This window comes from Saccopteryx leptura, chromosome 2 (assembly GCF_036850995.1).
Source record: "Saccopteryx leptura isolate mSacLep1 chromosome 2, mSacLep1_pri_phased_curated, whole genome shotgun sequence".
Classification (NCBI taxonomy): Eukaryota; Metazoa; Chordata; class Mammalia; order Chiroptera; family Emballonuridae; genus Saccopteryx; species Saccopteryx leptura.
In genome coordinates, this window is record NC_089504.1 from 230,700,690 (window position 1) to 230,727,395 (window position 26,706).

At 48.3% G+C, this 26,706-nt stretch overlaps 2 protein-coding genes across 4 annotated transcripts in view; one reads left to right on the plus strand and one right to left on the minus strand.

The window, feature by feature from the left end:
- Positions 1–2,066: 2,066 nt before the first annotated feature.
- On the plus strand, positions 2,067–12,495 carry PIK3IP1 (phosphoinositide-3-kinase interacting protein 1). Its single transcript, XM_066370454.1, has 6 exons — positions 2,067–2,621; positions 3,447–3,563; positions 3,644–3,763; positions 4,645–4,845; positions 4,945–5,023; positions 11,220–12,495. The coding sequence occupies exons 1-6, from the start codon at positions 2,537–2,539 to the stop codon at positions 11,422–11,424; spliced, it is 807 nt and encodes a 268-aa protein (XP_066226551.1). The 5' UTR covers positions 2,067–2,536; the 3' UTR covers positions 11,425–12,495.
- Positions 12,496–15,054: 2,559 nt separating this feature from the next.
- Positions 15,055–26,706, minus strand: part of LIMK2 (LIM domain kinase 2) — a 64,342-nt gene continuing 52,690 nt past the window's right edge. For 2 of the 3 annotated variants that reach the window (XM_066370486.1, XM_066370487.1), the window contains 7 exons: positions 26,392–26,523; positions 26,088–26,144; positions 22,599–22,664; positions 21,558–21,732; positions 20,768–20,823; positions 19,245–19,402; positions 15,055–16,727 (listed from right to left, as the gene is read on the minus strand). In XM_066370486.1, the coding sequence (XP_066226583.1) occupies positions 16,583–16,727; positions 19,245–19,402; positions 20,768–20,823; positions 21,558–21,732; positions 22,599–22,664; positions 26,088–26,144; positions 26,392–26,523 (789 nt within the window). In that variant the 3' untranslated portion in view covers positions 15,055–16,582. The remainder of the gene's footprint in view (positions 16,728–19,244; positions 19,403–20,767; positions 20,824–21,557; positions 21,733–22,598; positions 22,665–26,087; positions 26,145–26,391; positions 26,524–26,706) is intronic. The other variant, XR_010749344.1, reaches the window with a different exon arrangement.

Genomic DNA, 26,706 nt, shown 5'->3' on the forward strand with positions numbered 1-26,706 from the left:
AATTGCACACTCACTGCATACAAAGGCAAAGGATTAGGTGCTAAGGGATCAATATAAAAGAACACCTCGCTACTTTAGAATTAAAAACTGCATTGTCATTTTCTCAAGCCCATATGTTTTAGGATATGAAACAAAATATATATTATACATCTCTTGCAATGGTGCAGGAGTATTTAGGAACAGCAAAAAGAAATTGTGCCAAGAAACCCCTTCCCCCTCAGCCTTTGTAGAAATGCCCTACGGGTTCCGTGAAAATGATGTAAGATTTCTTTAGCAAGTTAAACACCACTCTGTTACTCTCTCCCTTAACTTTTTTTCATAACACTTAAGGCTACCTGACATTTTATATGTGTCATTTATCTTTCCCAACTAGAATATCAGTTCCCATGAAGGCAGAGATTTCAAATATTTTGTTCACAGATATATTCTCTAGTATTCCCAGCATAGACCAAGTCAGGAATCAGAGGACCAGAAACTTGTTTGAGGAGACACGAGTGTGATTGCAAAAACAAAGCAACATATTTTATTAAAAGGACTGAAGGAATCAAATAGCTAACTTATCTTAAGAGTATATTATGCCTGACCAGGCAGTGGCGCAGTAGATAGAGCTACAGCCTGGGATGCAGAGGATCCAGGTTCGAAACCCGGAGGATGCCAGCTCGAGCGCAGGGTCACTGGCTTGAGCATGGGATCATAGATATGACTCCCTGGTCGTTGCTGGCTTGAAGCCCAAGGTCACTGGCCTAATTAGGAAGGAGTCACTGGCTTGGCCAGAGCCCCCTGGTTAAGGCACAAATGAAAAAGCAACCAATGAACAACTAAGGTGCCTCAATGAAGAACTGATGCTTCTCTTTTCTCTCCCTTCCCGTCTTTCTGTCCTTATCTGTCCCTCTCTGTCTGTCTCTCTCTCTCACTTAAAAAAAAAAAAAAAAAAAAAAGAGTAAACTAAATTTATCTCTGTCTTTTCCATGTCTGAAATCTGACCATAGACTAGTATTAGCTTTTCTTCCTTGATAAAACTTTCAAAACTTATTTAGTAAAGTTTTTTTCTCCTGCCTGCAAGATGTTAACACCTCAGATGGAAACGGTCTCCGATTTCTATTTTTAGAGTTAGCCGAGTCACAAGGTAGTCTCTGCAAATCACTCTACTCTATCTCTCAGTTTACTGAGGATGCCTGGGAACATGAACTGTCAGCCAAACAGGAAGAGGGCCCTTCTGCCTAACTCCAAAATGCCTAAGTCATATGGATGTGGTGAGGTTTAATGATGGATATAAACCACTGCAGATGGATTTCCCACAGTGTGGGGGTTAAAAAGCAAACATGTAATTTAACTTCCTCTGTATGAATTCAGGGCTGGTAGAAAGGACCGCCTATTAAATATAGCTGAGCAAATGTCCCAGTATTTGCATAACATGTTTTTAACTAAAGAGACCCCTTCTGTATTCCTGCTATAGATGACACCCCACACTCCAAATATAAGCAAAGGGATGTGATTGATCTGAGTCTGGCAAAGTTATACTGTTAAAAAAAATGTCAGTTCATAAACATTTGTAACCAATAAGGCCTCTCCCCATTTTTTTCAGGAAGGGGTATAAAGAGCCCTGGCGGGAGAGCTCAGTTAACCCAATACACTAAGGTTGAGGGTGCGATCCTTGGGTAGGGCACATACAAGAATTAACCAATGAATGCATAAATAAGCAGAACAAATCAATGTTTCTCTCTCTCCCTCTCTCTCAAATCAATAAATTAAAAAAAACAATTTTAGCCTGACCTGTGGTGGTGCAGTAGATAAAGCGTCGACCTGGAAATGCTGAGGTCGCTGGTTCGAAACCCTGGGCTTGCCTGGTCAAGGCACATATGGAAGTTGATGCTTCCAGCTCCCCCCCCCCCTTCTCTCTCTGTCTCTCTCTCCTCTCTCTGTCTCTCTCTCCTCTCTCTCTCCCTCTCTGTCTCTCTCTCTCCTCTCTAAAATGAATAAATAAAAAATTTAAGAAAAAAAACAATTTTAAATAAGGGGCTTAAAGAGTTATTTCCACCTGGATACTGTTATTTGTGCCTCCTCTGTGGTCTTGAGTTCCTCTTGGTTGTATACAGCTAGCATGTCCTCCCTAAGTTGTTCTACCTTAGTAACTATAATTCCAAACCTCCCTTCCCCCAGTGATGCCTCATCAGAATTATTCTTCCTGTACTCACACAAATGGAAACAACAGTTGAAAGCGCTGAGGGATGCAGCCAGTGCAGGTCTCAAACTCATTCTCTGCTAAGCACAAGCTGATTTTTCTACCTCTCTTCACTTGGCAGAGTTTCTGTCTTGGCTCAGGGTTAGTGATCTTGCATGGCATATGAGGCTTAGGACCCAGGAGGCGCCTTTCAGCCGAAAAAACACCTCGCTGCAGCAAGCTAGCTGGGAAGCTCCCAGTTCTAAAGAGAGGCTGTTTACCAGAAGAGCAAAACAAGGGCAGGTCTGACTGCAAGCCTGAGACCGGGAGGCAGAGCTGCTGCCAAGAGGACCCCGTTAGTCAATCACCTGCAAGATGAAAGCGGTGAGGATGCTGTTGGCTTGGGTGCAAACATTCCTCGTCAGCAACATGCTACTAGCAGAAGCCTATGAATCTGGAGGTAAGATTACTGTCTTTCTGCAGCAACTTAATGAAGCAGAGAGGGTAAAGCTTTCTATTTCCCAAGCATGGCCAGGCTACACAGAAAGATGACAGGAAAGGAAGCTCTTAGCTGGTTTCTGCTGTCCCATGGAAGCATTTTTTTTTTTCTTTTTCCTCCTTCTTTTCACTGCCAGGGGCTTGCAGCTCCATCTTTACCATTAGGAACAAAGGCAAGTAGCTCCTTTCTCTTTCCTTTTCCTTGCCTGTGGTTCATGAGTGGATGGTACTTGGGGATTCACCTCCCCTACTCCCTAAAGTCCTGTTCTTTTCAGAGGCTTTGCATGTTGTGGCCAGAGCACAGCCCTCCTTCCAGCAGCCTCTTCCTGCTGAGGGGAGTGGGAGTTCGGAGTTACATCCAGGCACACGATGAGGCAGGTTCCCTCCGTTTGAGGCTCTTTTGCCTGACTGAAGAAGGCTTTTGTAGGATTCTCTCGGGAGGAATGTTCCCTATGGAAGTGTGGCCATATCTGAGGAGAAGGGAACACCAGAGTTTATGTAACATGGAATTACAACACAGGAATGAATTTCAGGCCTGACTGCCCACCGAACCAAAACACACAGGCCTTGTCGCACCCTCCTCCACGGGGGCCACAAGTTCCAGAATAGCAACGCTTTGCTTGTGCAGTGCTGACATTAAAAAAATACAAACAAAAAAATAAGTCTAAGCACTGCCGGTTTTCCACGTGAGTCAGGGATGCCCCGCAGGGTCCAGGGTCTTCCAGCCCAGGTGACGCGGGCTCCCCAGCTCGCCAATCAGTGTCTGAGGGGCTCCTCTTCCTCACAGGCTGCTTCTGGGACAACGGCCACTTGTACCGGGCGGACCAGCCCTTCCCCGCTCCGGGCCTCCACTGCCTCAACTGGTTAGATGCGCAGAGTCGCCTGGCCTCTGCCCCCGAGTCGGGTGAGTGTCCACCCCGGGCGGCGGGCGGGCGGCGACCTCAGTCCGGGCCCCGGCCCATGGCGCCTTCTCTCCCCTCCCAGGCGCCGGCAACCACAGCTACTGCCGGAACCCGGACCAGGACCCGCGCGGGCCCTGGTGCTACGTCAGCGGCCAGGCTGGCGCCCCCGAGAAGCGGCCTTGTGAGGAACTGCGATGCCCAGGTACCCACCCGGGACCCTCGTGGCCACGGCTGTGGGGAGCGGCCGTTAGAGCCGCCGCGCACGTGCGGCCGCACGACGGCGGCCGGCCCCGCCCCGTCCCACGCCTTCCGATTGGCCAGGACTGTCTCCAGGCCGCAGGGCCCAAAGGCCATTGGCCGCCGCCGCCGCTCTCAGTGAGCTCACCCTCCGCGAGCTCCGTGTAAACAACCTGGGGCGGCGAGGCCCTGTCCCTCGGCTGCTGCGAGCTCCCGCATCCGGAGCGCTACCTCTGGAAGCTCCAGCGCCCTATCCCGGGTTCGAGGTCCTTAGAGATCCCTTCATAGTTTACTGACCAGTTGTGGAGCCCCCGTGGGAAGAAGCCCTTTCTGGGATCTGAGACCCAGAGAAGTTACAGCGGCTTACTGAGGCAGTGGCAAGGTTCAAATTTGAATCCAAGTTTCTTAGATTCCGGAGCGCAGGTTTGTTGCTCCTGAGGCAGCAAGACGGTTTTCTAGTACGACATGGAATATGTAAACATGTAACATAGGGATTGGCACGAGGCGTGAGCTCAATAAATGTGAGCTTCCCAGAGGAGTCAGGATTGACACCTGGAGAAGATGGCAACTGAGCTGAGCCTTGGAAGACTGCAAGGCTTTGAACAGATGAAGACGGGGGAGGCAGGAGAGGCCCTTTCTTATGGCCTTTCCCTCACATTTGCCTTGCCCCAGCTATGGTGCAGCCTTCTCAAGCCTGGTCTTGCCCATAGGGCAGAGTTTGATTTCAGTGTGTATGGGTCATTCCAAGGGGGATCCTCCTTATCTCCCACAATATTAAGGACAGGTTCAGCTTGGAATTCACTCAGGCCACTCTCTGATTAGAGTTGTTTCCCACTTCACCTTCAGAGTCTATTTCCCAGGACCTGCCAACTTCCACCACAGAAAGTGAGGAGGCATCTGAAGTGCCAAGTGGAGATGAGGTGCAGGTGTTCGCTCCTGCCAATGCCCTGCCCTCTGGGAGCGAGGCAGCAGCTGTGCAGCCAGTGATTGGAATCAGCCAGCGGGTTCGAGTGAACTCCAAGGAGAAAAAGGACCTAGGAACCTTGGGTATGACTGCTCCAACCCTGTCCTTACAGGATTCATGAAGAAATATTTGCTGATTGTATGGGGTGAGGCTAATGGGGCCTTGTGTCCTGTCCTTGGCAGGCTATGTTCTGGGCATTACCATGATTGTGATCATCATTGCCATCGGAGCTGGCATCATCTTTGGATACACCTACAAGAGGTCAGTAGCTTCTTTCCTGGGCTCCCTCAGAAAAGGGGAGAAAGGTACATACAGTCGAATCAGATTCCTTTGTTGTGATAGTCTTATCCAAAAAGAAAGTGAGGTGTTGCAAGGGGAAAGCAGCTCAAGATAATGGAGACTTGGTTCTGGTTTTTACCAGGTGACCTTGGACAAACCCTTTCCTTTGGTGCCTTTACACCTCACCCTAAAGCTTTGTGAGGTAGGGGTTCTTGTTCCCCATTTTACAGATGAGGAGACAGACCTTTGTTAGAGAGGTGAAGTGACTCAACTAGGTCACACTGCTTGAGAGTGGCACTGGATTCAAACCCAGCATTTTTTTTTTCTGAGACAGAGAGAGGGATAGATAGAGACAGACAGACAGGAATGGAGAGAGATGAGAAGCATCAATCATTAGTTTTTCATTGTGGCACCTTACTTTTTCATTGATTGCTTTCTCATATGTGCCTTGACCGTGGGCCTACAGCAGACCGAGTAACCCCTTGCTCGAGCCAGCGACCTTGGGGTCCAAGCTGGTGAGCTTTTGCTCAAACCAGATGAGCTTGCGCTCAAGCTGGTGACCTCGGGGTCTCGAACCTGGGTCCTCCGAATCCCAGTTCGACACTCTATCCACTGCGCCACCACCTGGTCAGGCAAAACTCAACTTTTTTGACACCAGATTCCCCCCATGCCTAATCCAGTGTGTCTGATATGGAAGTGAGTGGCCCTGCAAAAATCAGGTTGGGCACTCATTGCAGGGACCCTGGGAAACTCAGGGATATGCTCTGTGCTCGAACAGAGGAGGAGGAATGCTTATTTTGAGAGGGCCCCTAATATACCATGTGACAAAGGCTATAAAAGTCAGTGACAGGTGCATGATGATAAGCCAGAGTTGCATTCATTTTTATAGGACTGTCTGACTTTGAGAAAATTGCCATTTGTGGGCAAAATCAGGGCATTTGACTTCCAGCCCTGTGTGTGATATTTCTCTCCATGGTCTGAGAAGGCTTTCTGTAAAGGAAGTGACGTGATGACCTGCATTTTCCAGTGGCGAGAGCCATGTCTGAACCCATAGCCTCAGTGGATCACCAGAATTAAATAATCTAAGGAGTCCTTAGAGGTTATATAGTGAATCTCCTCATTTTACAGATGAAAAAGAGGAAGCGTTTGGTAATAACAACAACAATAATAAAAAGAGCAGCAGTAGGGAACATTTACCATTGTTTCAAGCAGTTTGCATGCTTTAATTCAATTCTCTCAGTCACTTTTAAGAGGCAGGTGTTATTATCTTCAGTTTACAGATTAGGAAACTGGGGCAAGAGAGGATATGTACCTTGCATGAGGTCACACACCTAGCATTTGATAAGGGCCAAGTGATAAGGGCAAGTGATAAGGGCAAGTCTTAGCCCTGCGCCTAACCAGCTACCCACCTATCTTTGGGCAGGTTGTCTGTTTCCTGCTCCAGAGCATGAGTCTAAGGCATGTGACTGCTTAGCACAATGGTCATAAACAATAGCTTTTTCGGTTCTGTAAAATGTGGGTACTTTACTAGCGCCCTCCAAACCAAGCCCTCTTCCTTTTCTGACTTTCTATGATTCAGGGAGCAGAGGTACAGAGAGGAAATATATTGACCTGAGAGGGCCTCCTGAGTCCCAGTTCAAGGTTGTTGTCCCCAGTGGGATTGTTGATGTGGGATACCTGCTTATTCATTTCAGAGGGTTAGATGAAATGATGTATTGGCCCTTGATTCTGACCTACAATTTGTCGTCAGAACCAAACCATGTTGGCTGAGTTTAGCCTTCCTTCCTTAGCCCCTGGACAGCAGTTGAGTCTTCTCCAATCTTGTGACAGTGTCCAGGCCTTCAGGTGCTTGAACCAGCTAAACATCAATTCTGAGCTCAGTTCTTATGCCAATAAGGAAGCCAGGCTTTTCTTCTAGACTTGCTCTAACAGGCTGTCACGAGACTGCCCTTCCTATAAACTCAGGGGAAGGCACAAGTCACCAGACTCTTCGTCATTAACCACCAGACCACCCCTTTCCACAGCAAAAGTACTCCGAGTACAAACTATGCAACAGGAAACCACATGTGGGCTAAAGGCAAGCTCTCCCCAGAATCAGAGAATAGTGTTCTGGAAAGAGTTGTTGAGTATAGGTTCTACTACTCTGCACCTCAGTTTCTTCAATGTTAAGTGGGGATATATCCCTCTTCCACACACACCATACCTACCCCACACCCACCCACCCAGCATTATCATAAGTATTAAATGTAAACAGAACAGGAATCAGGTTAAACAATTACAGCAGCAGCCAACAGCCAACATTTTTTGCATGCTTTTTTTTCCTTTATTGATTTTAGAGAAGAAGGGAGAGAGGGTGGGGAGAGCATAGATCTGTTCCTGTATGTGCCTTGACCAGGGATCAAACTGGCAACTTCTGCACTTTGGGACAATGTTCTAATCAACTGAGCTATCTGGCCAGTGCTGCGTGCTTTCTTAATAAGTAAAGCTGTACTGAATGCTCTTCCCTGATGATCTTGTACAGGCCTCATGACTACACTAGAAAGATCATTATTATACCGTTTTATAGTGAGGAACTGAGACCTAGAGGAGTTGAGTGCAATGTCCAAGCTACACAGCTATAAGGTGTGTCTAAGGATTATCAATACATCCCAAAAGTCTAGAGAGGCCCAGTAACTTCATGCAAGTTCACTCTGAATTGCAAAGGACAGTAGGAAAAATAGAAACTCTCAAAATAAGATAGCTAGGCCTAGAAGTCAAAAGAACTAGGATCTAGTTCTGGAATTGCTACTAACTCTGGGTGTGACACTGGATGAGTCATTTATCTTTTCTGGGTTTGTCAGAGTTTCCACATCTCTAAAATAGTGTAGGGGCAAGAGGTTTGCAATGATGTTCCTCCCTGCACTAATAGTTCCTAAAAAGACAGTATTACCTGTTGGTGGCTGTAGACACTACTTGGTTCAAATTCCAGCCCTGGCCCTGGCCCTGGCCCTGGCCAGATAGCTCAGTTGGTTAGAATGTTGTCTTGATATGCAAAGGTTGTAGGATCCATCCTGGGTCAGAGCACATACAGAAACATATTAATGTTTCCATCTTTCTGAAAAGGAAAAATAGCTCTGTCATTTGCTTGATTAAATAATTTGACCTCTCTGCATTTGCCTTGCCCCCTCTGAAACCGCAATTCTGATACCATGTAGGTTTTGTGAGGATGAAATAACAGTATAGTTTGAGCATACAGTTGGTGTTAATAACCTTAGCTGCCTTGAGGAATTGTTCCTGAGCAGCAGTGGGGCACAGCACTGCTTCTGACTAGGAAAATAGCTGTGATTCAGAGTTAAGGAATAATTTGAAGACACCTGTTGCCTGAAGGGGGTCTGAGGTGCCTCCATTCCCCCACAACTCCCCCCAAAGAGGATCTTCATCCACACCTGCTCTCTCTGGGCAGCCCAGGTCCCAAACCTGGCCCTGGAGCAGTCAGGGATGGAATTACTGCAAGCCTTGAACTCTGCCAAAAGGCCATGAGGCTAATGGGATGGAGCTTTCCCCTGGTGGGGAAGGGTAGGGCAGGCAGGCACCAGGCTTCCTCTCAGGGGAGGAAAGGTGGCGGGTGGGGGTGGGTTAGGGCTTAATGTGGCGGGTCTTTGTCCTGGTTCTCTACCACAAGGTTCAGACTGCCAGTCTGCAGCTCTCTGTTTCTGCCCCAAGCGCAGTGTCTGTGCTAGCTCTGGAGAGTGCTTATTTTCTGATAAAAAAGGCAAGGGAAAAACTGTAAGTCAACACCACTCCACCCCCTTAGGAGAGGAGCTGAGTCAGTGAATAAGCCTTTTGTTCTTTCTTGGCTGCCAGACAACAGCCTAGCTGTCCCCCCCCCTCCCCCAGAAAGCAGTGAGAATGGACTGAGCTGCCTGATGGTCAATGCAGCAGGCCTGGTGGCCTCTCAGATCTTGAAGTGAGCTGGGGCAACTACTGCATCTCCAGGACTCATCATAGGCATTGTTAAAAGCAGGCACTTGGTGGGTTGGGTGTGTTTTGAGGCTTCTAAATGAATGAGACAGTAATCGAGATGAGTCCTAGCACCTGCTTCTTTTACCCTTGGCTGCTAGTCTAGCCCTTTTCTTCCCTATTAATATGAAATTGATTTTTTTTATCCCCTAAAGACTTGTGTATGATGCAGCCTGACTCTTATCAACAGCTCAGCTGGCCACAGCCAGGTGTTTGGTAAAGGAGATAGCTGAAGAAAGCAAGGTCTCACTTTCTTCATGCATAAAATGTGGATATTATCTTGCAAAGTTGGTGTGGAAATTAAACAGAGATGGTACATACATAAAAATGGTGCCATCCAGTAGGTGTATAGGTAGCTTTTCTCATCCTGGATGATGGGAAGGCCATTTCTTGGCACCTTAGTAGGTACTCAGGAAGTACCTTCTTCCTCCAGACCCTTCTATTTTGAAATTCAGACCTGGACAAAAGATACTTAGTTACCTGCTGCGGGAGTTGGTGGTGTTCTGTACAGAGGCTGATGAGAGGATGGGGCAAGAGCTTCAGGTTTGCACATTGAGAAACACAATGACTCAGAGAGATGAGCTCACAATATGCCTTCTGTGACCTTACAGTGAGTACTAGGAAATCAGTGAGTACGTATCATGTGAGGGATCTTACAGAATGTTAGGGGCCTTGGGGGAGTCCAAGTCCATGTCCTTGTTTGACAGATGATGAAATTAATACTCAGAGAGGGAGGGGAGTTGCTGAGGTCCCATAAATAATACTTACCTTGACTGGTCAGTAGGAGAGTTTCCTTGGGAAAACATTAAGATAACATTGCTTAGAGAGTCAAGTCATATTTCAGAGTCAAATTATAATAACCTTCTATGAGTTTTATAGCAGTTCCATTGTTTTCAAAATGCTTTCACACTCATCTTATTTTGAGGCAGATACAGTCCCCATTTCACAGGGAACCAAGACTCAGTAAGGCTGTTGTTACCAAGGGTCACACAGCTGAGGCTGAGCTGGTACTGGAACATGAGTAAAGAGAACTGGTTGCTTTAAAAACAATTCTGAGGCACCTGTACAAACTCCTTCCCTTCCAGCCCATTATTTCCTCAGTATTTTTCACCAGTCTCTGGAAACTTGTCATTGCACCTCACATCATAAAGGATGCGTAATCTGTCAGATCTCAGCCTTCTCCCCCATGTCTGACACAGGCCCAAATTGTTTCACCAAGTCATCATCACCTACCTGTTGCAAGGCCTCTTTGGGGGGCAGCAGGCTTCTTCCAGGAATATTACCTCTGACAGTGAGCCAGCGTGTTTAGTTGCTGGTTTTGGAGGATGCTAACCTGGGTCCTGGGTGCTGGTTCTGTTGTGTAGTGTGCTAGGCACTCATTAAACCCTTTGGCCTACAATGGTGGCAGCTGGTCCAGTGGGAAGGGCCCTACATGTGCAGCCAGAACACTGAATTTGAGTCCCTGCCCCACCATTTCTTGGGTTGACCCTAACCAAGTCTTAACTTGTCTCAGTCAGAGTCCAGCAGACACTGGTTTGAGCCCACCATGTGGTTGGAGCTGTTCCTTAATTTTCTGGGCTATTCCCTTTTCTATAAAATGAATGCTAAGACCTAATTCTTAGGGTTCAGCTGAGAATGAAGTGAGATAATGTACATAAGGTCCTTAAGCAGAGTGAAGGCTCCATGTGAGTAAATAGGGCAAACATATCCTGACTGGATCACTGAGCACTGAGAATTCAAAGGCATGTGAACACTAAGGGATCTGATGGTCATTGTCTCATTGTTTCCCTCTGACCTAAGGAACTCTCATAGTCCTTTTTGCCTTCTGCATGGGTTGGGGACAGTCTATTTCCAGCTGGGGCTCACAGCTTCTGGGACTTCAGGATAAGACTACTGTTTCAGGAAAGGATGGACAGGTTAGTTTTTTGGACTGTATGGGTTAGGGCCAAGATAGTTCTCTGGGTCCCTTGGCGTCCTGGGCTGAAAGAACAAAACTGTATCTTGCTTTTAGAGTCTTTCTTTTACATACTCTTCCTTGAGCCCCAATGCAATTCTGTGAGGTTCATATTACTATTACCCTACTTTACCGATGAGGAAACAGAACAAAGGTGTAGGAGCTCCTTGCTGAGTAAAGCCATGCAGGAGGCACGGCCTGAACACTTCCTTCTTTTCTTACTAGGGGAAAGGATCTGAAAGAGCAGCACGACCAGAAAATGTGTGAGAGGGAGATGCAGCGAATTACCCTGCCCTTGTCTGCCTTCAGCAACCCCTCCTGTGAGATCGTGGATGAGAAGACTGTTGTGGTCCACACCAATCAGACTCCAGTTGACCTTCAGGAGGGCAGTGCCCCCCTTATAGGCCAGGCGGGCACTCCTGGGGCCTGATCCTCCACAGTGGGCAGGAGCCCATGCAGACACTGGTGCAGGATGGCCTACCCTCCTACAGCTGGGAGGATCTACACTTTTTGTTGTGGTTAAACCCTCCCCTCCCATTTTTTTGTTTTTGTTTTTGGTGAATCCTAAGACAGAAAAGCAGGTGGCGCTGTGGGCTGAGGGTGAAGCTGGGTTAGGGTCCTACCAATGTTTTCTCTATCTCTAGGAGCAGGATTTTGCGTGTGGATGGAGACAGTGGCAGCCCCACAGCAGTGCTGCTGACAAGGGCTTCCAAACATTGCCCCGGAACTGAATCAGGGATGGACAGGGAGCTCCTCCAGGCTCCTCTGCTTTATTATCTAAGGTGGCTTCAGTCTCCGCCTTTCTATTTGTTCTCTATGGGCTTGAGTGGCACAGACTGTTATTCATAGTTCAGGTCAAGAAGGCTGAGAGGCAGCATTTAAAAAATATCTTTAGAAAAATATTTGGGATGCAACTCCCTATTGACCTCTGAGAACCGGAAATGACTTTGTACAAAAGTCAAAACTGCGGGTCGAGAATGGGATCTAGGCTGGGGGTTGCTGGGTGTGCTCCAGCTTGCTGGCAGTGATGTGCCTTGACAATAGCGGGCCAGGTCTGGGCCCACCACTCTTCCTGTTTCAAAAGGAAAGGAAGGAAAGGATTGCACTGAACATTCTACTTAGGAAGAGAGTAGGGAAGGATCCGTGACTGCCTTAGGTCACAGGACCTGGGGTGTCCCAGACAGTCTCTCTCCAGAGTGGAGGGTGACATCTCTTCATTTTGTAGTGGTAAGACAACAGCCAGCTAACCTATAGGGATTATTCTGTGGGGCCTTATGAGCTGCTTCTGAGAGGTTAACCTGGAAACTAAACTCAGAGGCAAGGTAATGAAGTGCTTCAGGGCTTTTTCCTGCAGTGGCCTGAGTTTGCAGGTGGTTCTGTAGCCTCCAGGCTAGTGCCTTCCAGTGGGAGCAATGGAGCTAGGTCACAACCCCTAACTTGTGAAAGGTATAGAACCTTGGAAGGAATCTAAGGGTTCCTCAAGGCTTTTGGATATAGGGGCCCAGAGGGGGAAAGTGACACCCAAGGTCAAAGAGAAAGCTACCAGCATGGCCAAGAAGAGAGTGCATTTCCCCACATCACTGTGCTGCAGTCCCAGCAGTGCCTCCAAGTCCCTATCCACAGAGCTTCCTTCCCCAAAGCCCTCCCCTGCCCCATGCGGAGAGGGGGGTTAGTGGGGCCTATTCTCTTTAGCAGGCTATTCCCAAGGGTGATTTGCTGAGGGGACCAAGGCCTCAGGAGGCCCCTTGGTGCCAGTGATGCTGAAGAGAACATTACTGGTTTCTACTTTTCTATAAAAGCATTTCTCTGTGTACATGTTTTATATACCTCATCTGACACCTGCATATAAAGTGCAGGAAGTTGCTCTGCATTTGACTTATATAAATAAATTTTTAAAAAATAAAGGCTTCCACATTGTCAAGTTTTTTGAGTTGTCAGGAACACGCCTCCCATAAGTTGGGAAACTTTTGGTTACCTTGTCAACACCTGTGTGGCCCTGGCCCTATCACTGGGAGGTGGCAATAGTTGAATGGTTGGTAACTGCAGTCATCACTGGGAATCTTTCAGGTTGAAGCTGCAGGAAAGATGGGTGTACGGGCATCTCAGTGGGCAATTAGTCACTGCAAATCCTCTCCCCCCTCAGCATTCTTTCTGTGGAAGTAGTTTAAATGAACATCTGGGGAACCCTTGGATGGGGCTGGAAATGGGTAGTGGGTGGTAGTTCTGTATAGCCAAAGGGGGGATGGGTATGCAGAGGGGGATGAGTCCTTGGGTTGCCATGAACAGCTCTGGGCTGAGGAAGTCTGTGGGGGGTGACTCCTAGGGCACTAGAAGTAGCTACCAATGGGAGTGTTTGTTGGACTTTCAGCAACATATTCTTAGCCTCTAGGAACACTCAGGGTGATCTCTGCCCATGCCCAGACACTTCTCTATAGTTCTATCAGCAAGAGGTACCCAGAGCATCAGTTTTCCCTGGATCCAGTCCTTTAGTTGGGACTCCTCAGCTTTGGGAGAAATCACCTTTGTGTATATAAATTTATATTGTACCCAGGATACCACTAATCAGATAGCATCATCCTGCCCAATGGTCAACCCTCCACAATATCCTCCATGTGGAGAAGCAAGAACTCGGTCTTTTCTTTATAATTATTTATTTATTTTTAGGGAGAGAGAGCGAGAGAGAAAGAGAAGGGGAGAAGCAAGAAGCATCAACTCGCCCTGGCCGGTTGGCTCAGCGGTAGAGCGTCGGCCTAGCGTGCGGAGGACCTGGGTTCGATTCCTGGCCAGGGCACACAGGAGAAGCGCCCATTTGCTTCTCCACCCCTCCGCCGCGCTTTCCTCTCTGTCTCTCTCTTCCCCTCCTGCAGCCAAGGCTCCATTGGAGCAAAGATGGCCCAGGCACTGGGGATGGCTCTGTGGCCTCTGCCTCAGGCGCTAGAGTGGCTCTGGTCACAACATGGCAACGCCCAGGATGGGCAGAGCATCGCCCCCTGGTGGGCAGAGCGTCGCCCCTGGTGGGCGTGCCGGGTGGATCCCGGTCGGGCGCATGCGGGAGTCTGTCTGACTGTCTCTCCCTGTTTCCAGCTTCAGAAAAATGGAAAAAAAATAAAAAATAATAAAAAATAAAAAAATAATAAAAGAAGCATCAACTCATAGTAGTTGCTTCCTGTATGTGCCCTGACCAGGCAAGCCCAGGTTCTGAATTAGTGACCTCAGTGTTCAGGTCAACACTTTACCCACTGCGCCACTACAGACCAGGTGAACTTGGTCTTTTCTTCTCAATCCCTTGTAGGTAATCACAAGGGGTGAGGTTGCATTCATTTTTTCCCATTATGAAGGTGACACCCAGCCCTATGGAGAGAACTCCAGGAAACCCAGGCTTTAGGACTGTATGTGTAGTAGAAGGTGGGAATGTAAGGCCCCAAAGGAACAACTCAGCTAGGAGGCTGGAGTCAGCCCTGCTTTAAGGACTGGGCTGCCTCAGGTGGGATGTGCACGTTCTCTGGAGCAGGTTGGTGTCTGCATAAGGAGAGGGGATTAGAATTAGGGAACACGTGACCCTGGCCATTTGGTTCACTGGCCCGGCGTGTGGATATCCTGGGTTTAATTCCTGGCCTGGGCACACAGGAGAAGCGACCATCTGCTTCTCTACCCCTCCCTCTTCTCTCTCTCCTTTCCTCCTGAAGCCATAGCTTGATTGGTTCAAGCACATCAGACTCAGGTGCTGAGGATGGCTCTGTGGAGCCTCTGCCTCAGGCACTAAAAATAGCTCAGTTGCAAATATGGCACCAGCTGGGCAGAGCATCAGCCCCAGACAGGGGTTGCTGGGTAGATCCCAGTCATGCAGGAGTCTGTCTCTATATCTCCCCTCCTCTTACTTGGAAGAGAGCATGAGAACTCCCTACCATGGGGAGTCATGTGACCTAGACTTGAAAGTGGCCAGTAGCATTCCTTTAGAAGGGAGAGGGGAGGCCTTGAACTCTTCCTGGCAGACAGGCCAGCAGACTCTCCACATGTATCTCCCTGAGCCAGGCCGCAAGTCACTTTTCACTCAGTATCGTCAGTTATGTTAATTGCTTAATTTATTTGGTCTTCTCAATGGCCCAACTTGGGCCCACCACACCCACGCTTGCTGGGGAAAGCCAAGGCACAACCAGCCATACAATGCTGACCTTGCTGCTGCTGAGAATCCAGAGCTCAACCCCACAAGCTTGCACATTCCACACATAAGTATGGTCTATATAACATAGGCAGAGATGACATCTAATCCCACAACTCATCAGGTCTATGAACACTATTTCACATATCACCCAATAGATAGAACAACACAGTATTAACAGCAACCATTCTCCTGAATCACTCCCACCCTCCTCCTCCCTCCCACCCCCAATACAACCATCACACATTGTACTACTATCCCAAACCCATTCCCAATTTGTTAAATATGGTGCAAGCTCATAGACACTTAGGAGGAAGCAAATCTATTTCTGTTAGAGCTCTGGGAGCCAGAGGCTGACCTCAGGGCTTTTCAGCACCCATGGCTGTAGCTTTAGGAGGCTGCAGCCAGGAGCTAGTAAGCTGGGCCAGCCAGCAGGGAAGTAGAAGCCAGATGACCCTACTCAGGAAGCTGTCTCTCCTAGTATCTAAACTCTAGGACTTTGCCACACATCATCCCATCCAAGCTGGTGCCTGGACCAGACACAGTGAAGGGTGAGCAGTGGTTGCCACAAGGCCAAAAGATTGCTGAGATTTCCCTCCCCCAGAGTCATACACTGGGTCTGTGACAAGCCATACTACCTCCAGAACCCATCTAGCTCTAGGCAAAATGTCTCAGGCTTCTGACTGAGATGCCCACCAGGGTATGAGTGACAGCAGCCAGGATACGGGCTTTCCAGAGGGCAGGGCCTCTTCCTGCACCATGGGCGACTTCTTGTTGCAGTCAGGATGCCAACCCAAAAGTTCTCAGCCAGTCTCCGGCAGCACAGTTTGAGAATGAGGTGGAAGCTCCCTCTCATACTGATGTGGCCTGGGATGTGGACAAAAAACCAGTTCTTTCCCTGACTCCTGGCCAGTTCTACCAAAAACTAAGGAACTCTTTAAAATCTATTCCCTTGACCCCCACCCAGTGGAGGGCAGGACATAGAATGGGAGGAAGGTAGCACCACTGGCATTTCACATCCTTGGATTGCAGCCTGGCCACCAGTCTTTCTTTCATCCACACTACCACTTGAAGTCCTCCTGTCCCCAGCTGGACCAGAGACTTCAGAGCCCAGGGGCAGGTTCACCCTGGAATCCTGCCCAGCAGGTCCAGATCACGCTAATTAGTGTAAGCAAAAGCCTGGAATCCCAGGGACTTCCTGAGTGGTCATGAGTAACAGATTCCTCCTGGCCCACAGGCTAGGCTTTTTATTCTTCTTCACAGCTTTCAGGCGAGTGTTGGTTTTTCAGACAGTAACCAGGCCCCAAAACTTGTGGAGATGCATTTCCCTGGTGCTGCGCCCGCTCGCCTCCTGGGGAGGTAGTAGGGATGGCTTGTTCTGCTTCTAAACAAGCTGTCAATCCACAGGAAGCAGGAGGCTGGGCCAAGGCTAGGGAGGCGAGTCCCGTGTCAGGCCGTACTGCATGCTTACAGTGTGGTCCAGCTCCTCCAGCTCTGCAGGCAGCGGGATACCCAGATCCCCCAGGTATAGGGAGAGGGCCTCAAAGGAGTCCTCCAGTTTTGAGAATGCTGGTCTAGAAAGAAAAGGAGTAAGTTGGAGGCAGGTGAAATATGGGCAGGGTCATGGGGTGGTGTGCAAGGCACCCAGGCCTGTGGCTTAACCACTTCCTAGTTGTATGACCTTGGGCAAGCAAGCCCCTTAACCTTTTGGCTCTGTGGGAGATAGAGTTGTTGTAAAGATTAGAGATAACATAGTAAGAAGGCTGGCCTGGCTCTAGGGGATAGCTTTAAAAAACAGAAAGTCCAGAAGAATAAAAGTTCCTCCTCCCATGTCTTGGAAAAAATGCAATGATTGAAATTGGGATTGGACTAAGTACCCTTTTAAACACTTTCCAGTCCTCAGACTATTTCCACATCAATGGATCTGTCTAGGATGGGGCATTTCATAGATTCAACAACTCTTCCCAAGGAGAAAGCAAACACTGGGCTCCTAGTGCTGTGGAAATATGTAGCTTAGGTACCCTGGAATCCTAAATCATCTCAAGACTTATTCCTCTGCCTCCTCTGTGTTTTTACTTAAACATTTTGTCACCTTCTCAGCCTACTCTGATCACCTTATCTAAAATGACAACTTGTATCCCAAACAATGATCTTTCCTCAGCTTGGCATTTTGTTAATAGCATTTATCACTTTCTGATACTCAATATAGTTTCTCTTTCCTTGCTAGAATGTGAGTTCCAGATGGGAGGCATTTTTGTTTTGTTCACTGGTGTATCCCAAGTACCTAGGATAGTATCTAGCGCATGCTAGGCCCTCGGTAAATGTTGATGAATGCATTAAAGAGAGACCTTTGGAATGAGTGAGAAGGGGTATTACCAAACAGTTATCGTGTAGCTACACATTTTTTCCTCATGCTCTTACTCTGGTGTTACTAAAGGAGTGTGGTCATTTGGCCAATGAAGGGACAAGATACAAGAGCCTTTCACCAGCCAATTCCAACTCTACAATGAACCTTTGGAAGTCATTTAAAAATAATGATTATGTGCCAACTGGTTACCTTGGGGACATGGAGTTGGGGAGAGAGGAGAGTGCTGAGGAGCACACAGAGTAGGAAATTACAGAAGATGGAAAATTCCTGTGCTAGGTATTTTGGTAATGTTTGACTTTGTTTTTTAAAAGAGACATGATTTTTGATAGCGGAAAAAACACAAAGATTCTAGTATTCTCATGCACAAACTGAAATGCCCGGAGTAACTTTGGTAACAATGAAAGCTATAACCTGAGAAAACTAAGGTAATTTCAAAAATATTTCTTTAAAGGAAGAAATTAGCTAAGTGCATGAAGATGTTCACTGCAGTACTATCTATTGTAAAGAGAAACTGAAAAAACCTGAACATCTACATTATGTATATTATAATACGTTCAGATAGTCTCTTATTTTTTTTTTTATGACAGAGAGAGAGAGAGAGGGACAGATAGGGACAGACAGGAAGGGAGAGAGATGAGAAGCATCAATTCTTCATTGTGTCACCTTAGTTGTTCACTGATTGCTTTCTCATATGTGCCTTGACTGGGATGCTATAGCAGACCGAGTGACCCTTGTTCAAGCCAGTGACCTTGGGTTCAAGCTGGTAAGCTGTGCTCAAACCAGGTGAGCCTGCGCTCAAGCTGGCAACCTTGGGGTTTCGAACCTGGGTCCTCTGCATCCCAGTCTGACGCTCTATCCACTGTTCCACTGCCTGGTCAGGCCCAGATAGTCTCTTTTTTTTTTTTTCTTTTTGGTATTTTTCTGCAGTGAGAAGCAGGGAGGCAGAGGGACAGACTCCCACATGCACCTGACCGGGATCCACCTGGCATGCCCACTAGGGGGCAATGCTCTGTCCACCTGGGGTGTTGCTCCATTGCAACCGGAGCCATTCTAGTGCCTGAGGAGGAGGCCATGGAGCCATCCTCAGCACCCGGGCCAACTTTGCTCCAATGGAGCCTTGGCTGCGGGAGGGGAAGAGAGAGAGAAAAAGGAGAGGGGGAGGGGTGAAGAAGCAGATAGGTGCTTCTCCTGTGTGTCCTGACCAAGAATCAAACCTGGGACTTCCACACGCCAGGCCAACACTCTACCACTGAACCAACTGGCCAGGGCCCCAGATAATCTCTTAATAGAATTCCATATAGTTAACAAAAATGATAAACAGGAAGACTGGGTAGTAACAAGGAAAATGCTGGGCAAAATATAAAAACTTTCTCTATTTGAGATCACAAATCTATAAAAAACATGGGTGTGTGGACATGGACAGAGGGATATGGAGTCATGAAGACATTAATTCTGTTAGGATGGTATAGGTTTGGGTGAGTTCTGTTAAAATTTCTTTTAACAGCTGTTGTTTCTGTGTTATCTCCAGGTCATTGTTACCATGCCCTCATCCCCCCAACCCCCACCTGGCATATCAGAGTTGTCAGGTGCCTTTAGTGGTTGACAACTACATTCTTGAGCTCAAGGCTTTTGCCACCCCCTATGCCTGGAAAGTATTTGTGGAGAGCATGGGGGCAAGCCTCCCAGGACCTTGTGAGCTGGGGTCAAGGGGTGGGATACCAACCTGCTCTCGGGTTCCAGTTTGCAGCAGATGGCGGCCAAGGGAAAGAAGGCTGGAGGGCAGTCTGTAGGGACAAACTTCTCCCAGAAAAGCTTCACGTTGAGGCCAAAGTCCAGTGTTCGGGGCAGACAATCAGGATCTGCATACACCTGCCCAATGATCTGCAGGTGAGAAAAAGGCTGGTCAGAAATGACTATGGAGGGTGTGGCCATGTAGCAGGGTAGTGGGATGCTGGTTCATAGACAGAAAGGATGGGAAGAGGAGGAAGATGAAAACTGAGGATAAAGAGCTTCCCCACAACCCAGCCTCTCAAAATCTTACTAATCCAGACTTGTCTCTTGACTGAAAGTCTGATTACTGAGGAGGGTTTATAAGAGGTCTTACTACAGCAGAAGCACAATGTTCCACATCTGGATGGGCAGCTTCCACACATCCCACCCTGCCCTGCAGTTTCCCCTGTGTCTGAGTTCCCTGACAAAGTTTAGGCTTTGTGAAGTGAGGTGCTGGGTCCGATTAATGTCTGAAATCCTTTGGCACCAACTTAGTGCTTTGTACATACTAAATGCTCAATCAATCTCTATTAAAAAATAATTTTTAGTTTTTTCTTTTTTGTATTTTTCCGAAGCCAGAAACGGGGAGGCAGTCAGACAGACTCCCGCATGCGCCCGACCGGGATCCACCCGGCACACCCACCAGGGGGCGATGCTCTGCCCACCTGGGGCGTCACTCTGTTGCGACCAGAGCCACTCTAGCGCCTGAGGCAGAGGCCACAGAGCCATCCTCAGCGCCCGGGCCAACTTTGCTCCATTGTAGCCTCGGCTGCGGGAGGGGAGGAGAGAGACAGAGGGGAAGGAGAGGGGGAGGGGTGGAGAAGCAGATGGGCGCTTTTCCTGTGTGCCCTGGCCGGGAATCGAACCCAGGACTCCTGCACGCCAGGCCGACGCTCTACCACTGAGCAAACCGACCAGGGCCTAAAAAAATAATTTTAAAAGAATCTTTTTTTATTACTCCAACTGTCCTTTGTCTGTCCTCTACCACTCACTCACATTGTAAGAATTATAGAAATTTTTAAGTATGTAAGACTTCTTCAAGATAGACTGAGCTAAGCTCCTAAGGGCAGGCATGTTTCCCTCAGGCACTCTGTTAGATGGGCTATCACTTCTGAGAGTGGCTACTTCCAGGCTGAGGGCAGAGATACCTCTAGGACCTGAGGAAGGGGAAATGTTGCCTCTGGCAATCACATGAACAATCTCCTGCCTTCCTAGTGGAGTTCCAAGTCTCACCTGCCCTTACTGACTGTGTGACTAAGAGCAAACCACTTCCCCTTTCTAAGACTGTTTCCTCACCTGAAAAAGCTCTGCTCTATCCTTCTCATGGGACCAGTGAGACAATTGTGTCAACAGATGTGTGATAAACTAGACAACCCTACTCTCGCGTTGGTTTTGTGGTGAGCCACTCATTTTTAGAAGGAGAAGCCCCAGTTCTGAGACAGGGCAAAGCTGCTAGGCCTACGTGCAGGAGCTCACCTCACAGAGAACGATCCCAAAAGAGAAGACATCCACCGTCTCATCGTAGCTCTTTCCTTAGGGAACACAGGATAGCAGGCTGTTAGGTTTAGTCCCTTACCCACTCTGCACTGAGTCTAGGGGCCAAGCCAAGTCACAGCCAAGAAGAACCAGGACTAGAATAGGATCTATGGAGGTGCCCCAAAGGCTTCCCAGGACAGGTACTGTCTGAAAATCATCCTTCCTCAGCCCTGCGTGGGCTGCCTTGGAAAGATCTTATAAAATAACACTGCCCATGATGAAACTACATGGAATAGTGAAAGAGAACTGGTTCATCTGGACTTTGCCATTAGCCAGATGTGTGCTCCTAGGCAAACCACTGAACTTCTCTGGGCCTCATATTCCAAAAGACCACTTCTGATGCCTCACAACCCTGTGAGTTTCAAGAATCCCAGCCAGCATCTCTGACTGGTTTGAGCATTATCCACGAGAGGGCACCACACTTCAGTTCTCAGCACAGAGAGGGAAAGGCTAAAAGCTCAGGCAATAAGTAGCTGTGGTGAGGTCACAGCCACAGCTAGACCTCACCCTGAGCCTCGGATGGGACACTGACCAGCTAGTAGGCCTGAGCTCAGAGAGGAAGGAGTTTATGAGGCTTAGTCTGGCGAGGGATAAAAATCATGCAGCCTTCAGCTCTGGGTACTTGGCCTTATACTTTACAAGCCTCCCCTGGAGCTCCCAGGGCTCTGTTGCAAGATGTGGCCCCAACTGCCCTCTGGAGGCATGTCCCCTCCAGGGCATCAGGACTCACCGTTCAGCATCTCAGGGGCCATCCAGTAGGGGTTTCCCACCACTGTGTAGCGCTTCTTGCGGTCATTTTTGCGCAGGGTACGTTTCTTGGTGGTTGCCTTCTCCACTGGAGGCTTTTTCCTCTCCTCTACTATGAGCCGTGACAACCCAAAGTCTGCCACCACCACAGTCTTGTCCTGGTCGGGCAAGGGCAAGTCAGGACTTGGTGGGGACATTACCAAGAGAAGTCATTGAGAAGAGGAGAAAAGATGTGTAGCCAAGGAGAGTGAGTAACAGCTAAAGTTCTCTGACAGACAAGGCCCAGCGTTTGTTTTCTAACAGTTTGGCATTTCCGCACAGCAGACTTCCCAGACAGACCTGGGGGTGTTCACAGCAGAGCCCCTGGAGCCTGGAGGAATAAGGCTCTCTCTGAAACCTAGGGAATGGTTTTGTTTGTTCCCCATCTTGCCCTGTTGCCCAAAAGATTTAAGGCCATGGCTAGAATCAGGATAAGATGGAAAAAGACAAGGTGGAGGCAGTCAGTGGGGTACTTAGGGGAGATAAGCTTTTCAAATAGCTCTGGGGAAGTCATGTAGAAAAGGGATTAAGCTTGTTTGGTGTGAGTCCAGAGGGTGAAGCCAGAGCAAGTTACTAGACACCCAGAAAGCCAGATTGCAAGTCAACAGGAGGAATAACATTGTAACAACCAGAGTTGACTGGCCAGCAGGAGGAATGCAGGCCCAATTTGGCCTCAGACTCCAGAGCTATAAAATGGGGTCCACAGTGAGCTGCTTTATAGGAGCATCATGGGGCAAAGCCAGGAAAAGCGACAGGGCTCTATATGCAGAAACTTCTAACCAAAGGACTTCAAAGGCTGCTTACTGGGAGAAGGTGCAATTGTATTTGCCAGTGTCTGGGAGCCCAGAAAACAAGAGGAGGGCATGAGTGGCAGCAGGACAGGCAAGATAGGAGCCCTAGGCAATATCTCAGGTCTAAAGCAAGAAGACACAGTCAGTCTTCTTTGCGACAAGGAAGCCGGGAGGCCCAGAGTGGTGAGACCTACCAGCTTGATGAGGCAGTTGTGTGAGTTCAGATCACGGTGGATGATGCACATGGAATGCAAATAGGCCTGGAAGAGAAGTATGAGCTGAGGCCAATGACCAGGAAATCAATCACACAGTGCTGACTCTGGACATGGGCCACAGAACCAGCTCTTCTTTCAGGCCATCCCCACCCAGCTTCAGAACCCAACTTGGACTCCAGGGCCCAGGCCCTCCTGCTGTCACTCCCCTGTCCCAACATCAACAGAAAGCCAAAGGCTGCCTGGGCTTCCTCTTTCCCTGCTGCCATCCTTTGTTCACTGACCCCTACCCAGTGGCTGCTCTAAACCCTCAAAGCTTTCCCCTTAAGTCTCTTTAGTGGGCTCTGGTCCTTGCATGTCCCCATCCCGTCTACCCATTTACTTAGATGCAGGACATCGGAAGTGAGCACCCTCAGATGCACTGCTCCTGGCACCCACATCCCAATCTCTGGCTTCAGCTACCTTGGATCTTTCCTGGTAGTATAGGGGAACATGTGACCTCCTCCTGGACCAGCTGGTTCCTGACATTCCCCTCCCCTGAAACTCAGCACCCTCCTGCTGTCTATACTTTATCCTCTCTCTCTTCCTAACCAAATGTTTCCAAACAGGTATGTTTATTATTCCCCCCCCTTCAGGCCTCTATCTCTGGCTCTTGTTACCCCCGAAAGCCATGTCCTTTCCCTTCCTGTCTCTTCCCCAGCAAATGTGGAAAGAGCCACTTTCCCCCTTTTCAACCGCTTACAATACTGCTTCCATCCCCTAGGCTCCTGGAGCTGCTCACACCGAGGGAGCTCTTCCTGCATTGCTGTAGCTCATGACCTACCCATCCCCTCCTCAAAGGTCAACCACACCTCTCACATGCCACCTGTCCTTGAGACTCCTGTTTGCCTGCTTTTTCCTTCAGTCTCAATGTCAGCCCTTCTCAAATCCATCTTCTTTTCATGTGCTGACTCTTATGAACCACACATCAGCCTCAACAGGCACCTATCATAGTTCTTCTCAAACCTGTGTCTGCCAACCCCAAATGTCTGGTAAATGATACCATAGTCACCCCAACTCCTCCTCCCTCCAACTGTTCCCTCATTGCCAACTTTTTTCTCCATTCTGACTCTACCGTACTCCCAATCTCCTGTTCTTCCATTCATACCCTAATTCAGAATCTTAAATGTTTCATTAGGCGCCCCCTACCCAGGTCTCTCTGCCTCAAGTTATCTCAATTTTACCCCAATCTACTGACCACATGAGACTTATGTGCAAAAAAGCACAGCTCTGGCCACAAAACTTGCTTGCTTAAAAGTCTTTTACATCTGTCTTTTTGCATTCCTAAATAAAGTCCAGACTGTTTATCTTAAGATACAGTGTGTCCGTAAAATCATGGTGCACTTTTGACAGGTCACAGGAAAGCAACAAAAGACGATAGAAATGTGAAATCTGCACCAAATAAAAGGAAAACCCTCCCAGTTTCTGTAGGATGATGTGGCAGCAAGTGTGCATGCGCAGATGATGACGTAAAACCGTGTGTACAGGCCTGACCTGTGGTGGCGCAGTGGATAAAGCGTCGACCTGGAAATGCTGAGGTCGCCGGTTCAAAACCCTGGGCTTGCCTGGTCAAGGCACATATGGGAGTTGATGCTTCCAGCTCCTCCCCCCTTCTCTCTCTCTATCTCTCCTCTCTCTCTCTCTCTCTCCCTCTCCTCTCTAAAATGAATAAAAAAAAAAACAAAAACAAAACAAAACCATGTATACAGTGGAGCAGCCCACGGCCATGCCAGTTGAGATGTGGACGGTACAGAGGAAAGTTCAGTGTGTTCTGTGGCTCGCTAAATTCGAATCCGTGACCAAAGTGCAATGTGAATATCGGCATGTTTATAATGAAGCGCCACCACATAGGAATAACATTACTCAATGGGATAAGCAGTTGAAGGAAACCGGCAGTTTGGTGGAGAAACCCTGTTCTGGTAGGCCATCGGTCAGTGACGAGTCTGTAGAGGCTATACGGAATAGCTATCTAAGGAGCCCTACAAAATCTGTGCGTGAGCCCATATCGAACTGCACTGAATAGGTATAAAACTGGGAGAGTTTTCCTTTTATTTGGTGCAGATTTCACATTTCTATCATCTTTTGGTGCTTTCTTGTGACCGGTCAAAAGTGCACCATGACTTTATGGACACACTGTAAAGGAACCTTAATGTACCTTCAGACTAATATTATCTTCATGGACCCCACACGAAGAGCCGTGATTGAAATCTCAGGAATGCCTGGCCTCTGGTGGCACAGTAAATAAAAGCGTCAACCTGGAATGCTGAGGTTGCAAGTTTTAAGCCCTGGGCTTGCCCAGTTAAGGCATATACAAGAAGCAACTAATACCAGGTTGATGTTCCCGTCCCCCTCTCCTTCTCTCTCTCTCTTCTCTCTAAGATCAATAAAGAAAACTTTTCAAAAAAGAAAAATTTTTTTTTTAAAAGTCTCAGGAATGACTAGCCCAAGCTCCTAGTTCTGTCCCTTTCTAGTCTCAGCGTCTCATTGGGAAACCAAGTTTATGCCATGAGGCATAAACAGGCACATACATGTTAGTCCCTCAGCTTGTGTCTGGAATACAGAAAGCATTCAGCTACCTGACCAGGCAGTGGCACAGTGGATACAGCATCAGACCGGGACATGGAGAACCCAGGTTTAAAACCCCGAGGTCACCAGCTTGAGTGTCGGCTCATCTGGCTTGAGAACAGGCTCACCAGCTTGAGCACAGGGTCGCTGGCTTGAGCAAGGGTTCACTCGCTCTGCTGTCAACCCCCGGTAAAGGCATATATGAGAACACAATCAATGAACAACTAAGGAGCTGCAACAAAGAACTGATGCTTCTCATCTCTCTCCCTTCCTGTCTGTCTGTCCCTATCTGTCCCTCTCTCTGACTCTCTGTCTCTGTCAAATAAAAAAATAAATAAATAAATAAAGCACTCAGCAATTGTCAATTATCACTATCATCACAATATCACTCTTTCCTAGGTAAAAGAGATTGCTTCCTCCTCTCTCCTCCTAGGTCTTTGCTACTGTCATTTCCTCAATGCTGGGGCCTCTCTGACAAGAGGAACTTTTATCCAGTTCTGACTCATCCTTCAAGACTCAACTTGAACGCATTTCCCCCTTCTAGATTTCCTAGGCAGTGAGGTTTTCTGCTTGCTTCAAGGGCCCTCAGTACCTGGCACCTCTGTACCAGCAACGCCAGGGCACCTTGTGCTAGTGTGCTTCTCTAGTTTGTCTTGCCCATGTTCTGTTTGCCCTTAAAGATTTTGATTCTTTGAGAGTAAGGTTGTGAGCTGAGAAGAGCCACCTGGGGTCAACTTCACTGGCACAGAGAGAAGCTCAGTACATAGCTGCCCAGCTTATGCAAGCTGCCCACAATCCTTGCGTCTCTCCTGACTACCACCCCAATCAACCCCCCAACCCACTGGCAAGGTTATTGCCAAGACTCACCATCCCAGAGGCAATGCCTTTGGCAAACCTGACCTTCTGCTGCCAGGGCAACGGGTCCTGTAGGATGGGGGAATGTCCATCAGAGGCTGTTAGGCCCTGTCCCACTTGTGGTCCAAGCCCCATAGGTCAACATGGTCTGCCAGTGAACCCTCTCTGCCTGAGCACAGTCCCACCCATCATGACCCTTTGTAGGCAAAACAGTGAGTAGTATCTCTGGCTATCATGGTTCCAGGATAGGGGTGACATAAGTGTCCCACTGTAAACCCATCAAGGCTCTGGTGGACAATGAAGGTGTTATACTCACCACACTGCGCACAAAGTCCTTCAAAGTGCCCCCCTCAATGTACTCTGTCAGCAGGTTCAGCTTCTTATCCTTGTATAGTACGCCAATGAACTTGAGCACGTTGGGGTGGTCCAGGCTGCGCATCACCTTTACCTGGGGGTGGAGGAGACCAAGGAGGGCGGGCAGTTACTTCCCACGATGCCTTCCTCACCTCTTCCCTCCAGGGGGTCAGCTTGATCAGTGTTACCTGCATCTCCTATCTTGTGTGATGGAAAAGACCTCCACATGGATGAAAAAGGCGCGATGGGCCTTACACTCAGGATCCTGTCTTTCTAG